Source organism: Condylostylus longicornis, unplaced genomic scaffold (assembly GCF_029603195.1).
Source record: "Condylostylus longicornis isolate FDR11 unplaced genomic scaffold, ASM2960319v2 ptg000031l, whole genome shotgun sequence".
Lineage (NCBI taxonomy): Eukaryota > Metazoa > Arthropoda > Insecta > Diptera > Dolichopodidae > Condylostylus > Condylostylus longicornis.
Genome location: NW_026578000.1, coordinates 6,081,339 through 6,100,249, shown reverse-complemented (window position 1 = coordinate 6,100,249; position 18,911 = coordinate 6,081,339). Strand labels below are relative to the sequence as shown.

At 26.8% G+C, this 18,911-nt stretch overlaps 1 protein-coding gene across 1 annotated transcript; it reads right to left on the bottom strand.

Annotated features, from left to right (window-relative positions):
• Positions 1-13,640: 13,640 nt before the first annotated feature.
• Positions 13,641-15,847, bottom strand: LOC129608429 (uncharacterized). Its single transcript, XM_055519922.1, has 4 exons — positions 15,843-15,847; positions 14,398-14,644; positions 14,121-14,321; positions 13,641-13,994 (listed from the first exon to the last, which is right to left on the bottom strand). The coding sequence occupies exons 1-4, from the start codon at positions 15,845-15,847 to the stop codon at positions 13,641-13,643; spliced, it is 807 nt and encodes a 268-aa protein (XP_055375897.1).
• Positions 15,848-18,911: the final 3,064 nt, after the last annotated feature.

Below are 18,911 nucleotides of genomic sequence, written 5' to 3'. Positions count from 1 at the left end.
AAAAAAATTATTTGGTACATTGTTATATAATTGCTTGGTACATTTTCGTACACCTTTTTTGTTCCACCAGGGCACCGAGGCCCTTAGACCCTTCTCACGTCGACCCGTAGGATCATTCGTGATGCCCATCCCCACGTACAATAGCTCTACGCCTAGGCCCCTGTCAAACCGCAGTATGGCAGCCATATCAAGCTGCAAGATCCACCCTGTGGTCACAAAGCTCCCCACCAAGCATCTCAGTTGCAGGCGAACAACCGCCGTGCGCTCACACAATAAGTGCTCCATGGTTTCATCCTCTTCCACGCATAAACGGCAGACTTCGTCACCCTGCTTTTGAGATGAACCCTCGAGAGGCACTGCCATACACCATAAAATAAGGACAAGATATTTTAGACATTATAGATCGTTAGACAATTTTTTTGTACATTTTTGTTCACTTTTGTTTTGAAGGGAAATTCTTTGGTACAGTATAGATTCTTGGATAATTGCTTGGTACATTTTGAACAAATATTGCAACTATCAAATTTTGTGTTGTGAAATTTAAGAAAATCTCAATTCCTTTAAATACTATTATTGTTAAAGTTAATATTGTAAAAATTTTATAACTTTAATATTACAATGTTTTAATTTATATTGTGTTTCCTTTTTTTTAAAAACTTTTAAACAATATTCGTACACAATTCCTCATATATTCATAAACATACATAGAATTAAATAGAATATATTTTATAAAATTTTTGTACAATATTTATATGTGTATGTAGTTGTAATATATAATTTCATTAAGAATAAAAATAACAATTTTACCATGGGAATTTATTTTATATCTAGATATGTACATATATATATATAAATAAGATTATTTATTATATAATATGAAAGCAAGATGGTATTTTATATTAATAACGGAATAAATTGGACGAATGAAATTTATTTCTTTATTATTTTAGATTTTAGTGGATGTGGGTACCACATATACATACGTGTGGGTAATATATTTGGGTAATATACCACACACATATATACCGCTGTATACGTACCTATACGTAAACAAATGGCTCATCTGTTTACTTATGACATTAGAGGTTTTTCATATATTTTATCAAAGAAACTTTAGTCAAATATAAAGTGTCAGCAGTGGGAATTTTTTTTTTCCAAAAAATTAAATTTTTCTTCAAAATTTTTTTTCTATTCTTTTAATTTTTTATTTTTTTGCTCCTTGCTCTTTGAAATTTAATTTAATATTTTTTGTTTACTTCTTATTTTTTTGGGTGTATTTGGGGTGATATTGTGTTAATAATGTTATTTAATTATAAGAAAACAAAGTAGATAGAGATTAAAAGGGAGAAGAGAAAAAACAATAAAAAAAAAACATTGAAAATCTCATAAATTTTGAACGAATAATAAACTCAAACCTTATTTATAAAGTTCATGATTATGATGAAAATTACAGATTTAGTTAGAAAAACAGAAGGTTTATGACCGAATCAAATTTCAAGTGCAATTTTGTAAGAAAATGTAATCATTATAATCAAAGTAGGTTGTGCCATAGAATCGAAATCACAATTTAAAAATTTACAATAAACAAAATGGTTCTATGTAATTTAAATGAGGAAAATATAAGGCCAAACTTTAAAGTAAGTACTATTTTAATAGTATTTATTACAAGTATTTTTTGCAAATTTTGAACTTCCTCAAAAATTTAAATAATTTGTTAAGTACTGCAGATTAGGAATTTTCTGTTGATTTTCTTTTGCAATACAAAATTTCCCGACAGAACTATCATTGTGAATTCAATTAAAATTCCATTTTACTGTCAATCTGGACCATGCGATTTTTTAATAAAAAAAAATATTCTGCTATAAAAATTTTTAACCACAATTTTCTACATGTCTTAAAATAAAACCTCCATTTTTTGGTTGAACTTTGTGAACATTGTACTACTATTTGTTATAATTACATAGGTTGAAAATTAAACACATGTATGAGAGACTAGAAGAAAAAAAATTTCTTTTTACCGTTTGTGGTACTTAATGGGAAAGTATTGAATTCTAAATCTCATTTCCAAATTTTCTTCTTAAGAACTAAATAATTAAAAAAATTTTAATCTTGCAAATTTGTTAATTATTATAGAGAGAAGAATAAAAATTCTCTTCCTCCTAAGTATATGCAATATTTTAATTTAGTTTTAGTAATAATTTTTACCTCAACTCTTTTAAAATAAATTAGCTGCTTTCCAGGTTTTTAAAGAAATAAAATGAAATTCATTTAAAATCGGAATTGATTGTTGAACATGATTAGATCCATATTAGTCCTGTTTAATTTCAATGACAGACGCGGAAGCGTTGTATAAACACTTTGTTGGGTACTTGTTAATTTCATAAGGCTTTGCCGATCCTATTTTTGTCATGTTGTAGTTTTGTTAGGATAAAAATTATTTTGATTTCTTGCATCTAATTTTTTTTGTTCTTTTCTTAATTTTTGGACACGAAATAATAATAAGAAAAAAAAATCCAATGATTTTATTATAAAGATATTTTCATCCTTGCCATTAGGGAATTTCTTTGATTATTAAAAAAACAGAAAAAAATAAAGAATTAAACCGAAAAGAAAAATTCCAAAAATTAAAGGATATTTTAACTAAATTTTTTTTTTTTAATAAGGATATTATGAATACGTAAGAATTTCGGAAAAGAAGAGGTATTAAAAAGAAAAACCTGATTATAAAGTATAAGAAAAAAATAAAATCATAAGAGACTTTCATTTTTTTAAATTTTATTCTGTTGTTTTTACTTAATCTGGTCCAGATTAAATCCCAATATCTTTCTTTGATGTGGGTAAGTATCATAAGCTTAATTTGTTTTCTTATTGTGTTGTCACATTGGTTTTCTCATATATATAATATTGTTTGGCTTAATGCCCACTTACCAATAGAAAAGAAGGACACAAGACACAAAATTTTAATTCTCAATTCCTTAAAACAGTTTAAAGCAGTATAAAATATTTTAGTAATAAAAAGTGTAAGTTTCTATTTTATTCAATTTTATGTTTTAACACCCACTCACCTAAACGTATGCTAAAATTATACCATTTATACAATACAGATTTCAATATATAGCCCCACAAATATCAACCGTCTTCAAATACCTGCGAAGTCTACAATTTCGTACAATAGAAATTTTTTCACTAAAAATTTTTCTTCATTAAAATTAATTTTGCGGAATTTCAATTTTGCTTATGTTTTGATATACATACATATATACTAAATATATTCATCAGCAAGCTTTAAATTTAGATTAGATATGCATGGAGGGCGTAAAATAGAAGATAATTTAAAATATAGCGTTAAAATGATTTTTAATAATTCATAGTGAATTATAAATGCAAATGGCTATTTTTATACACAAACATATACAGGATGATTCAGTAATCAGTGACATTTACATATGTGTGTGGTATATTACCCAAATATATTACCCACACGTATGTATATGTGGTCCCCACATCCACTAAAATCTAAAATAATAAAGAAATAAATTCACCGGTTTCCGAAATATTGGGATTTTAATGAATTTTTACGAAATTTCTACTTACTCAATTTTTTTTGTTAATAACTTCCCTTCGAAAAAAGATAGAAGCGTCAAAAATCTCACTGGCTTCCGAGGTATAGCGATTTTAAAGAATATTTACGAAATTTCTACTTACTCAATGTTTTTTTTGTTTATAACTTCCCTTCGGAAAAAGATAGAAGTCTCAAATAAGCAGTTTTTGAAAGGGCTAATACAGGAATTGAAAACAAGATTTTGTAATTTATGTACTTTCGGAATGCTAAGCATTCGAACTGTAAAAAAAATATAATTTTTTGCTTCTTTTATTTTTTTTCAACCCGATAAATTCGAATGAAATTTTTTGAAACTTGAACCTAACCGGATTTGACGCTGTACCTAGATTTGACCTAATTCTGAACAAAAATTTGACTCATTTTTGTTGTCCTAAATTATGGTGTGTTTTGTCACTGATTACTGACCTATCACCCTGTATAAAAATAAGAACAAAGGTCTAAGAATAAAAAGGCTGGCATAAATACTGGCACAAAAAAAATCTCGTCTGCTATACAAAATATTCAATATTTCCAAATATTTATCCTGAAGCTTTTGTATTTTCAAATGAATAAAATTTCCATAATGAAAACAGATACATTCAATTTTGAAAGTCTAGAATTTCAATTTTTTTTTTTATAAAATTCATGGTCCATTAAATGATCAATCTATTTTCTACTTGCTTATGGATTGAGTATTTTATATAGGCACTCATACCTACCCACATACAAACTCCCATAACTTGAATAAGTTGAATTTTTCCTTTGAAATTATTTCGAAAATTTTATAAAAATTGGCATTTAGATTGAAATGGATTAACAATTTTGACATTTTTAAATCTGAAAAATAAACTGGAAATGATTTATGACAAGATTTTTGTGTTTCATAAATTTTTACCATTTTTTCATGTTTTCCATGTGTTATTTTTGCCATCATTTTGTTAAATGTCAGTGTTTTTTTTTTCAGTGTAAATCACGCAAAATATTCATATGTTACTTATATGTGTACTTTTCATCCTACGATGGAAGAATGATTGATTTGATGTAAATAAGCTGTTTTATGCTTCAACACTTTTTTTTTGGAATGTCATACCACATTTTGAATTTATAAAATTCTATTATTTGATTACAATTTGTAATTCTTTGAGGAGCCTGAATTAAAGTTAATTTTCACATATTTTTAAGATTTTTAAAGAAAATTTTGTAGTATTTTGTAAATAATTTTATTTTTTATATTTTATCCTTTTAAAATAACTGTATATTAATAATTTCAATTAGAATTTTATATATCAAAGATCTTAACGATAACGGTAGCTAAAATTTGACATTATTGACTTTCCGTTAACCCTAAAACTTTTAATAATTAAATGAGATTTAGTTTAAAATCTTGAGGCGGAAAATTCATTACGCGGCAATTCAGATGATGATAACATCATACATTGACAACAAGCAAGGGTTTCCCAAAAAATATAAATTTGTATGATTTTATTGAATCTGCAGAAAGAGTCTATTCCTTATTATAAATCTTAAAATTTGAGCAGTTTATTGCATTTTTCGGTTTGCGAAATAATAAAATAATTTGGAAATATTTTTATGATCAGCTCATTCCGAAATTCAAACTTTTCAATTCTACAAAGAATTCAATTTTTTCCCCTTTTCCCTGTCTCCAATATATATATATATATAAATATATATAGGAAATCTTCGGAAACTCTTATAATATCAAATTAATTTATTAGAATTGTTGTTTTTTAACTTTAATAAGTTTTCCAAAAAAACCAAAGAAAATTTGTACTTTTCTTTCACATTTTAACTTTGGTTAAGTAATCGTATTAAGAAGAATTATAATCTTTTCGAATCCTCGTACTAATTTTTTTGATACGTATATATATATATATATATATATATATATGCCCAAACAATATGAGCATATTGTATAAATGTGTGTATGTTATAGAAATAAAATAGTTGAATTGGTTTTTTTAGTACTCGCCTATACTTATGTAGTTTACTTATTTATCAATATTTTACATATTCTGGCTAGAATATGTAAAATAGAAGGAATATGTTCTAAATTTTCATTAAAACTTTTCTTTTTAACACGTTCTCATCATAATTCTTGATTATTGAAAGTTTTTTTTCTTATATATTTTTGTTTTTTTTTTATATATTTAAATAATATATGTGTAGTATGTGTAATTAGAGATATCCTACAACTTACAGCATTCATTAGGGAATAATTTTGTTTTTCTATATAAAGGGTATATTTTAAGGAGATTACCTTAAATATAGTGTATGTTGTTTATAATACTGTAATTATAGATACAAACAAATTTTCAATACATTTTATAGAGAGATTAGTTTTGTTTGTTCATTTTACTTTTATTTTCAACATTTTTATTGGAGACCTGAATGAAGGTATTGTAATATAAACAGGTTTTTGTAAGTTGAAATCAAGCGATCGATACCGATATAATACGAAATGAAGACATCGTTAAATTTATAAAGGCGGAAAGATTAAGTTGGGCAGGTCACTTGATATGAATAGAAGAAAGCCGGGCGCAAATCAAAATATTTAAAGCGAAACCGTTGTGTAATTGTGTGAGAGGAAGACCAAGAATAAGATTTAATATTTTGCTAGAAATTGATCAAGGAATCATCTCTGTAATTATTTGCCACGTAATTTCGAAACACCCTGCATAAGTAGTAAAATATATGTAGAATATAGGAAGATGAATGGAAAGTTTAAGCAAATATTTTTTGATCTACACCAAATTTAGAACGTTTATAAATTCGTATTATTACTTTATCGTGCTATGTGTGAAATCGTAAATTACTTTATCGTGCTATGTGTGATAAAATTTTGTGAGGGAATTTTAATTTTACACCATAAATTAATTTTTAATAGAATATTTTATTATTCGATGAAATTATTTTTTAATTATTATTTAATTCTTATTGCATTATTCTGGCCTTATTTTATGACTATCAATTATGCTTTAATTAAATTTAGAATCATAAAACAGCAAAGAATACCAAAATTTATTTTTCAATTATCAGGTTTGACCTCATAAAATTGCGGCTGTGATACAACGTAAGTTATGCCAGTTTAAGTTATGCCAGTAAGATTTTTAAATAACATTCGGTGAAAATTTATCTCAAATATTTTTCACATGAAATAAGACTAAAAGCAAAAAAAAAAACATTCTATTGAAAACTCTTTTCCAAGGAGTCGAATTACATTTTGCCGAAATTAAGTTCTTCAAAGAAAATAAGAGTTCATTTTGAACAATTTCCAAAATTATTTAATACTTGAAACCTATTGCATCTAATTAACCGCAGTTAAAAATGCTCCCTAAATGAAAAAAAAACATTTCCATGAAAGATGAATGTGGTTAACAAATCACGAACAATTACGAAACCAAATTCAGAGTTTTTCAATTTATGACGTCATTGTGACATCCTTTTATTCTATTTTCTTTTTTTTTTTTCAAAATTCCTAAATTTCCATTTCATTTTTAAAATTGAATTCAAGATTAAAATTAAAATTTAATCTGAAGGTTTTTTCTATTACAAATATATATATATGTATATACTTACATATAAATAGCATTAAATTTTTGGGAAATACTGAAAATAACCTTTCCCGTACAGTTAAAAATACTGAACATACAAATTTATTTCATTAGAAAGAAATTTATTTTATCTCTTTGTAAAAAGCCGGAAAAATTAAATTTTTAGGATTGTATACAGAAAAATTTTTGGTATTGATTTTTTTTTTCTATTTTTAAAACCTTATAGGAACTTCATCAAAATGCAAAAGAAACGAATTCAATATGACGTATAAAGCATATATGAGCGAACTATTTTCGAAGAGTTTGATTTGAAATAATTACAGTGATATGGTTACAGCAGTTCAACTTCCAATTAAAGGCAGAATAGTGAGGCAAGAGATTGTGTTTTATGTTCCAATTCTGAAATTTTCATGTTTATTACTGTTTTGTCTGTTATAAAGCTACTTTCGTGAATTCAATAGCCATAAGAAATCTCTCCATTCCTAACGTCGTTTATAAACGCTTCTTTTCAAACTGGTACATTTCCAAACTGTCTTAAAATTAGTAAGGTCGTCCCCATATTTAAGGATGGTGACGAAAATAATATTACAAACTATAGAACAATATCACTTTCATCTATAATCTCAAAAATAATTGAAACTTTGGTCAATACTCAGCTATATATGTAATTATTTAGAGAAGTATGTTATAATAAGTAAATGACAACACGGCTTTAAAAAGAAATCAAGCACAACTTCTGCGTTATTTGATCTTATAGCTTATATTTAAAAGGAGACGAACGCAAAAAAAAGTAGCCATAGTATTCTTCGATCTGGCAAAGGATTTTGACTCAGTGGATCGAAATATTCTATTGAAAGTATTACGCAGTTTAGGAGTAACTGGAACCGAATTTAAGAGGTTTGTAAGTTATCTCAAAAAAAGCAAACAATACACAGAATACAGAAATTTACAAAGTAAAGTTGAAGCTATAGAATATGGTGTTGTTCAGGTGAGCGCGCTGGGGCCAACATGTGTTACATAAATCAAATTGCCAACACTGCCCTTAATGGTAAAATATATATCTATGCTGATGATTTAGCTGTTGTATACACTGATGACAATTATGACGATATGCAAAATAAAATTAACTGTGATAATAAAAAAATTCTTGAACTTATGAATCGTTACAAATTTACAATAAATACCGCTAAAACAAAGTACATGATATTTAACACAAATGAAAACGAAAGGCTTAATATAAAATATAACAATAACGTCATTCAAAGGGTTAAAACCTATAAATATCTCGGTTTAAAAATTGACAATGAATTAAACTGGAACTAACACGTAGACGAACTAAGTAAAAAATGCAGGCAAATAGCTTTTATTTTTAAAAAAAGTATCTTCAATCATACCTGACAATTTAAAAAGGCAAATCGACTATAGTATGTTTCATAGCGTTATAACATATGGAATCATTATTAGGGGACCTGGATCGAAAAAAAAATTGGAAAAAATAAGAGTTTTGCAAAACAAAGCTATTAAAACTTTATATGAATTCCCATTAAGAACATCATCTGACCAACTATATGAGAAGTTTAATCTGATTCATATCAATCGTCAACTAAAACTGCTACAAATTGAATATATACACAATATATTACAAAAACACATCTTAACAAACACTCACTTTACACAAGGAACCCAGATCTATAGCTATGCAACAAGAACTGCTACAAATTACAGAACAGGTAAGAGTAGATCCAGTAAAATATATAATGCTGCTGTATCAGAATACAATAAATTTCCTACATGGATGAAAACGATAAAAAATAAATCATTTAAATTTCATCTAAAATCGAAAAATGAGTAACTCATCTTGGTTACTAGTGCGACTAACAACTGAAAATGCTTCCAAATAAATAGATAAATCAAAATTTGTCCTTGGTCACTTAAACTAAATCTAAATTTTGCAATGGTTAATTTTCTAATCACTCGAATGTTTCTCATTCTTTTCCTTATTATTTGATAACTATTTACACTTTTTATAAAATTTTTCTTTTGGATTTACATGTATCTTTTTACTCGTAGTAATACTTTAAAACATTTTGTAAAATTGTAATTCTTTTTTTTTATTTCTTTTTGCTATTTGTTCTTAATTTTAAATTTAACTAATCTATTATGTAATTTTATACAAAAATAATAGTATGTTATGTAATCAAACATTGTACACTCTATACGAGTAGGCCTTGCTCTTCAGAGAAATATATTAATAAATAAATAAATAAAATGAATTTAAATCGGAATTAAATTTGATATTTTGGTATAAATTGCATAAAAATTACAAAGCATTCAAAAGAAAATGAAAGTATCTAAAAAAAATTAAATTTCTTAGAAATTTTCTTAAATACAATAAATAAATTATCTTACCTGCCTGAAATAATTAAAATTTAACTTAAATAATCCTATGGCATCAATAGAAATTCTCTCATGATGCAATTGTAATAAAAAATTTTGAATCTGCAAAATGTATGAAAATTCATTAATATCAAAATTTGAATGTATAGAAAATGATATCGGAATCACTTTTTGTAGGTGTCTACATTTGGTGCCTATATACATAGGTATAGTAGGTATCCTTAACTACTATTATTAACATACCTGTATAGAAATTTCCATATTATTAAATACGTTTCCGAATTTACCAACAGAATTCAATATGTTTGTTACCTAAAAAAACGAAAAACAAAAATTATTATTTAAATTAAATTAATTTTTATTTAAAATAATTAATTTTTCGTAATTTTATTAAGGCGCTTTAAGAGAACAACACCAATTAGGCGGTATTCATTCATACATCTGCTAGACACTTAAAAATAAAAAATATTATAAACAGTGGTTAGATTTTAGTTGCCAACCAAAGTGACGATCATCTAAATCTGTTCTTTATGATAAAATCATTGGCTCTTTTTGATAAATTTGAAGCTTAAGTGCATAGTTGAAAAAATAATACAAAAATTAGCAAATGAACCAAAGAAAAAGCTATTTAATATTAATAAACTATTAATTTAATATTTTCTTACTATTGACTTCTTTCCAACTCTGCAAAGAAAAATTTTTAAAAAACAATTTAGTAATATACCTGTTCATTGCATTTTCTTCCAGTTAACGTTAAAATAAAAAGTAATATATATGATTCCAAATCTCGAACAAATACTGTTTTTCCAAAAAAAAAAATTAAAAGAAATTTATGAAAATTTTAAAGCAAACAAATATTTCATTTAAAACTTACACCACAAAAATCCATCATAATAATATTTCACCACAGCCCAATAAAGTATTCTTACACCTTCACCATATTCCTGAATAATGTGAGCAGCAAGTGAAAATCTACAACTTTCTAAGAAATATTTCGTAATATTATAACACATATCATAATTTTTTTGTAATTTAATAATTTTTTGGCAAATTTCATATTGTAATTTTTCAATATCACAATTACTATTGGTTTGTACTTTATTTAATTCATCATTAAATTTAATTAAATCATTTTTTAAAATTTCAAGACTTTTTATAATACATTCAATATAAAATATAAATGAAATAATTTGAAATCTTAAAAGTATTTTGATTGGAAATAAAAGATAATATCGATTTCTCCATTGAATATCATCAGGATAAAATATCATTAAAATTATTGGACCAATACATAAAGATAAAAATGATATTAAAATTTTTGTAATAAAAACTTTATCTTTCAATAATAAATGATGGTGAAAACCTTGTTGTACTTTCATTAAATTTTCACATTCTAAATGAGTGGTGATTTTATTTTTAAAATTATGTGATATTTCGTTCCAAAAATTTGTATTAGTATTAAATTTTATAATTGATTCAATTATTGTAATTTGTACTATTAAAAATAATAAAATATGTGTAGCTTTCGAAAATAAATCACCAATACGAAAACCATAACTTAGAACAGTTTGATAATAAACACCACCCATGGTGAATATTGTTAAATTTATTAATGATTTAATAAAATATGAAAATATTGTTAAATATTTTCGAATTTGATTTCTTTTTAACATAATTTTGTTCTGTTTTGCCGTAGCATTTATAATTGTAAATACTAGATTAAAAATAAAATTCTATAAATTTTAAAATAATTTCATAGGTATTTTTTTTATTTTCTTCAATTATATCTGAAACGCATTATTGAAATTAAAAATTATGCATAAACAATTTCCATTCAATTTATATAATTAATTTATTTTATTGTGGAATAGATTAAATTCAATGTTATACATAATTTATTTTATAAATGAAAAATACTTTTAATAATGTTGAATATTTCATTAATTTATAAAATAAAAGTATTTAATATATTTAATACAAAACAAACATATTTTTATTTGCTTCCGCACTATACGATCCTATCTCAACCATTGTCAACAATAAACTAATATGCATACAGTACGATTATTATAGAGTGAGCCTGTCTCTTATTAATTTTTCTCTCTTCTTTTTGTGTGGTGATTACAGTTTAATTAGGCTACACAGTGACAATGAATGTAATAATAACTTTGTACTGGAATAGTAATCTAATGATAATTTTACCACTCGCAAAAATGAAAAGCAATTATTGGAAAATTTTATTATATAGAATGAATAATATTTATACACTTACCGTATGGTGGAAGTAAAAATGGAAATAAATGCACTTGTAATATAATTATTTACAATATTAAGTGTGTTTCCTTCCACTGAAATTATGTACAGTTATATTTTAATATTGAATGCTTGTGGTATTTTACAATATTATGTTTTTTATAATTGATTATAATATTAAATTACTTGATATATTTTTTTACTATTACTCTTTTTACTATTACTCTTTTATGTTGATATGTTGTGAATGCACCATAGTATGAGAAGAATATTTCACCATAGACGGAAGAAATCAACATATTTAGGTATTTGTGCTTTGGTAAACAATACTCGTAATTACGTAATCATAACGTAAAAGATTAAATATCTTAAAAGAAATAATTATGATTTACCATTTTTTCTAAACTGATTTGAAAATTTAGTAAAGTTTTTTAAGGAATATTAAACGAAATAGTGGAATTGTAATTTTAAGGAATATTAAATTTGATGTTCTTCGGGTGTCGGTCGGGGCTGTTAAGATATCGGAGCGGTGGAAGATATTTAACTTGTTCTCTGCAAGTGTCCGTTCTCAACGAGAAGAAGAAGGCACATTATGAATGAGTTTTTGTTTTGAAGAATTGGAGGAGTTTTCAAATGTTCTTCTGAAGACTTGTTGACATTCGTGAGGGAAATGTATTGGTTTTGGTAGTTTTGCTAGTTTTTCAGTGTCCGGCGGATTTTTGTGGAATGAGTGGTTGTCGCGTCAAAAATTAAGACGTAATCCTTTTTTAAGCTAGTACGTGGTATCATGTGGAAAGCCTCGCATTACTTATTTCCTGACTAAGAGTAAATAAAATTTCATTCTCCGATTTTAATTTTAAAAAAAATTAATTTATTTCATTTTGACTATTTAGTGCATGAGATTTTTTGCAGAGAATACTAGAGTGTTAACTCTAAGAGTCATTTGAATTATTACACTTCATTTTGTAAGTTCTGTAAGGAGATAAGAAAGACTCCGATGTTACTCGTATTTTTCGAAAAATGTGAAACCATGATAAACAATAAGAAAGAGTATTTGGATAAGTGTGTCTTCGACGTAGAAGAATTGAAAACAATTGATTGCCGAATATAATAAAATGTTTTTGAATTATAAACCTTGAATAAGCACCTTAGGTATAATCCAAGTATAATTATAATAAACCAAGAGTGTTCAATAGATCCCCTTCTTTGGCCACGATGCATGGTTAGTTGACTTTCAGTTGTTCTCAAAATTGTTCAAAAATTTTTTTAACTTAAGAGTAATTCCCAACAGATCCAAAAGGCAAAAAATTTTATGAGTATGTTTTGGCTGTTTATCTCTTATGTGCATTCATGCATTCAAAAGTATTTTTCAACGTTCTAAACTATTTTTTTTTAATCCAAACTAATAATATTCTGTACTATTACTTTTCATTTGTTCTCTGGCATTTGCTCACCTTGCAATAATGAAAATATTCGTAGGAACATAAAACTCAATAAATTGCATTTAATATTAGATAAATTTATTTATTTTCCAGGTTTATATTGTATAACTTAATTATTTTAAACTTAAGCAACTATAATTTATTCTAAATTTCTTAAACAATAATTAAATAAATTTCTTAAAGCTATAAAATTTTTAATAAATTATCTTAGAAGCAAAATTATTTACCGACAGGTACTAAATTTATAAATACCTAAATTCTATACTAATTAAATAACAAAATATAATTATAGCGGCTAGATTGTCTCTTCCAATAAGTTTTCATTTTCTTAATTCAAAATTGAGATTCCATATAAAATTATTACTCCTTCACAATTTAATGATGTCTTCTTTTTTTATTACCATGTGATTTTTGTATACTTCTGGTCTTTTTATCTTTAGTTTTAGTTTCAGTTCCATGGCTGGCTGATAAGTTATGTTGCATGTTTTCTGATAAATTTTCTGATGGACTATATAATATTTGTGGAACCACTAAAGAATATGTAATAAAATGTGTTGGTGAATGTGTTTTTGGATTATTTGTTGCACCACGTTTATAATTTTTGGATTCCGCAGCAACTAATTGATTTGATTCCTTATCATTTTCCTTCATTATATCGGGTGATAAATATTCAGTTTTACTTGAAAACCATAAAACTGTATCATTATTACTAGTATCGGTAGCTGTGAACTTATGAGGTTGTTGTAATATATTTAAATTTTCTTGATCTTGTGGAATTTCTAAATTTTCTTCATTTATTTTTTCTGAATTGGTTTTAATTATATTAGAATTTTCATTTATCAAAGTTTCGTTTACATTTTCACTATTTTTCGATTCAAAATTAATTTCAAGTGGTGAATTTTGTTCATTAATTGAATCAGTTTCAGTAGATGCAAATTCTTCAAGATTTTCTGATAGTGGTGCAGCTGTTTTTTTAATTATAGCATTAAAACCATCAGTACCATTAGAAATATAAGTGACAGTTCTACGACTTCCATCTGGTTCTACTAAAGAATACTTTAAAAAGAAGAAATACAATAAAAGAAAATTTTATTACTTGTTGTTTGCAAAAATAATACAAAATTCATTTTACCTCTCCTTGAACTAATTCTCCATCACGTTCTTCCTTATGCTCCTTATCGTCACCAGTATCCGGATCAAAAACTTTATAAGAAAATTTATAATGTGGATGTGAACTCAAATCATCAGAAATCTCTTCAGATATTTCTTCAGAATCTTCAGAATCTTTTCTTTTTATATTGACGATATTCTTTTGATCAGCATTTTGTAATGTGGATTGAGAAAATTGATTAGAATCAATATGTTTTGTATCACGTTTTCTATTCAAATTTTCCGTTCTTATTACGAAATTTTCCGTATTCGCAATAAATTGAATTGTAATAATGATGAAAATCTATTGAAATCCAGAAAATTTATTTTAAAATATATTGAAAATTTAGAAAATTTTTATATAAATGATTTGCTTACATGCAATAGATGATTCATTTTTACCCTTTTTTTTATTTATTTTTGGACAATTGAACAACAATTTAATATTCAAATGAGCTTTAGTTCTTAATAAGAAAATTTAATAAGAGTCTTGCTGTTGATAATGTTTTCACTATTGTTACTTTTCTTGTAGTTATTACTACTGTTCAAGTAAACCAAATGATTATAATTTTCCTAATGATCTTCGGTTTTATATACTATTTTTAAATCCATTTAAATTTTTTTCTTTTCTAAATAAATTTTGCAATCATTTATGCATGTACTTAGCTACTTCCCACTCAAATCACTTACTTAGTTGCTTCCCGTTCAAATTATTCAATTCTTAAAAAAGAGTAAAATAATTGCAATTATTTTTATTTTCTCAGAATAAAAGTGGTGCAAAATGGAAATTAAAGGAATTTGGTATTTAATGGTTTTCATTATTTTTCTTTATTTTTGTTTTTGTTGTTTTTCACAACAATATGGTTTACTCCTTTAGGAAGCAATAATTGAAGATAAATAAAAATAATGAATGAATAAAAAGAGAATATTGTTTCGTAATAAGCGGAAGAAATTGGTTGTTTCAATTACTTATTCACTAACTCTTAGCATATATTTAATTTGTGAATAAGATAAATTTGTAATTGAGATAAGTAAATGGAAACAAAATGAAAATGCTAAAATGCTTTTACATATACACTCTGTAATTGTTACCAATGTTTGTATAAAATGTTGTAATAGAGAACAAGAATGTTGACTTAAATACTTTAATTTTACTTGTACAACAACAAATAGCAGATTTTGGAATCTAATTGTCAGTTTTGTTGCTTTTTCAGTTTGAGACTAATTCTGATACTATAGAACTAAGCAGAACATCAGTGTTGATGACTTCCCTTTAAATTTTCCTATTTGTTTTTCAATCATATAGATTTAAAGATTTAAAATTTGAGAAAATCTCCAAAGAATACAAAAAAAAGATCAGAGTTAAAGTGTTCATAGCACTGGGATTTTTATATTAGTTCTTGAATTAGTAGTATTTAAATGCATTACCTCATTCCATTATTCTATTAATTAGAAGTTACTCCTCGGTACTTTACTTCTCTAGAATATAGCCAATACGCTCACCAAACAGGATTTGGCTCGTTAATTTACTCTAATAATTTGGGTTTAATGATTCTATTCTGTAGCACCCAGTCAACCCATCTACTCGTTTTTTCTTCAACCCCACGTTTGTGCAATGACTCGCAGATGACTTAATATGGAGTGTTATCATATGCACCGTCAATGTCAAGGAAGCAACCAAGTGTTGCCCTCGAGCATAGTAAGCTCTCGAGAGCCGCCACTAGGCCCTACAGGGCGAACGTAATTGACTTTCCCTATTGATAAGAATATTCATGCAAGTGATCGGTTCCTAGCGCGTATTCGCGCATGTTTGTATCATCCACGATTTCCGTTGATTTCAATAGAAAGGAAGTAAGGCTAATTGGACGAGAGAAGCTTGAGTGGTTGCTTTGTCGCTTACCTATGTTCGGAATGTACACCACATTGGTCGTCCTCCACATATGTAACTGGCACGAAAAATTTCTACCAACGTCCTAGTGATGTGCTGGAAACCCCTTTGCAAAAACGCAGAATATCCGTCACGACCAGGAGATTTTAAAAGCCTGAAAGAGAAGGCAGTTTTCAGCAGAAGCAGAAACGGCCTGAAAAAGAAAGCACTTTACCAGCAGAAACTCCCTATTGCCATTGTTTCCCATGGTTTCCTATGATTACTATAAAAATTTAATTTAACTAAAGTGTTCACAGAGAAATTATTTGGTATTGCAGATATCGATTAGATGCTAGGCTGTTAGGTTTTCAGACGACGGTTCTGATGACGTTTACGAGTGCGGAATTAGCTGTAGTTACACTCGTGGAGATGAGAATATGACTACATATTTTTGTGGTTTCATCTGTTCAAGTACTTTGCTTTCTTAAGCATAACTGTTACAGGAAATCGAGGGATTTAATGATTCCATTAAGTCATACGCATACAGTAATTTATGTAGTTTAGGAACGCATGACGATAGTGTAATGAACGTATAATGGGAATATTCTTAGTCTATTGGTAAAGTTGTTAAAGAGTCATTGTCCCCTGAGTGAATTTGGAACCACAAATTCCTGTGGAAGCTGTTCAGACAGAGTGGTGGTAGACGTGCAGTATCTTTTCGACGTTTAGCTCTTTCTGTAGTGGAATTTTATTGCTAAGCTTTTTTTGAGTTGCGAGTTTTTCGCAGTCCCTTCTTCCAGCAATTGTGCAGAAAGTCGAATAGACAAAGCGGTCAAACTTAATTTTTTTAGCATTAATTGGGCAACTGCTTTAGAAACTTAACCCTTATGGTTTAATTTACTTTAATTTCCATATTATATTTTGCTAATTTCCAGTATCTTTTATTGGTAGATGATATAATTAATGTATTTTATTTGGTTTTCATATTATTATTCACCATGATAAATAAAAAAACCTTTTTCTCTTCGTAAAATAATTTTCAGTTTAAGAGAATGTATCACTGGAAACTCTTTCCCAGATCATGTCATATATACATCATTGTAGCATTTATCGGTATGGAATCTTAAGAGATAATAAGTTTTTAAAGAATTTGGTTGGAAAATTTACGGGATCGTCAAAACTTGGAAAATTTTAAGAGATCATTGTATTATAGTGGTAAATTTCCAACATTGTAAGCAAATTATTTTCATATATAATTTCCTGTACGAATATAGGAAGCATATTCAATTATTCATGGAAGTATGGAAACGAAAAATGTAACAACATTGCAATATTTTGTTATTTGATGCTACATTTTAAAGTAATATTCATGCATAATGAATAAAACTGTGGAAGAAGTTTTGTAATAGACGGAAGACTTAGTATAATATGTGAAAAAAAAAGTATTTTGTAATTTTTATTCGGATTTCTGTGTATGAAATCGCATTTAAAACCTTTGAGGTGATTTTTTTTTTATTGCACCAAAATTGTAATGGATACTGGTAGTTTATTAAGTTTAAACAAAAAGGAATTAGGTAATAATGTTTTCATTTTTACGATGAATTTAAGTACCAATATGAATTTGATTTTACTCAAATTAAACAACAACCATATAAAATTCACCAAATTTAATCAAATTTGCCGTTGTATACAAATAATGAACAAAACGATTGTTATTTTCCGTATTTCGAACTTTCCTGAACCTCAGTTTTACAGCGGCATTGTCCTTGATTTAAACTTAATTGTCTTTCTTTCTTTGCTGTAAGTGTGAACTTGACTTTTATTAGAAGCGATAAAATTAAATAAAATGCTTATTTGTTGTAGTACAATGGTATTATTCAATTGTTATAAACATTGTTTTCACTTGTGAAGGTTAAGATTTTTTTGCAATTCCAGGTCAAATTCAAACTATCAATTATGCATATGAAGTTCAAGAGGTCAAATTAAAACTATCAAATGATTGATGACATGACTAAGGTTAAAAAATTTTTACCATAATCTTGCCATCGGCCTTTTGTTTTTCATAGTTTAAACAAACTGGAACGGCATTATTCTCAGGTTAGGATGGACGCTTTATTTATTGCTGAGAGTATTTTATATAGCCAAAACAAAATACATTAATTTGAGAAACTTAAACATTGGAAAGAATTAAATCACTTTTTCGGGGGTCTCTAGTTTATTTCTAGTATATTATATTGTGTTTAGTCGTAGTTTAGTTGCCCAAGCTCCATGAATCGCTTCAATGGTGTCAGTTAATGTCAATATAGCAGAACATCAAATCAATTGTGATTTTTGACTATGTGACTAGTTTGAGGTTCAGATTTTCTCTTGTTATAAAAAGTTTTTTTCATGCCGAAGATGAGGTTATGTCGAAATCACCCAGAATTTTATACCCTCTTAAACACCAGAGACAACCTTCCAAAACATAGTACTAGTAATTCGTGGAAAGTCCAGTCGAGAAATTAATATAAATTAATTCACGTGTACCACTGCTTCGATACACGAAGACAATCAGACGCTACTTTTTGCTATTGCTACGTCTCGTTACCTTACTCTTCACAGATTTGTATAAGAGTTCTTGCGTCTGTGTG

Excerpts from the sequence above, each read along its gene's own strand:
- LOC129608429 (XM_055519922.1), bottom strand. Across the intron at positions 14,322-14,397 it reads GAGAATTAGTTCAAGGAGAG|TATTCTTTAGTAGAACCAGA; the intron begins GTAAAATGAATT and ends TTCTTTTTAAAG. Across the intron at positions 13,995-14,120 it reads AATCGAAAAATAGTGAAAAT|TTCACAGCTACCGATACTAG; the intron begins GTAAACGAAACT and ends CAACCTCATAAG.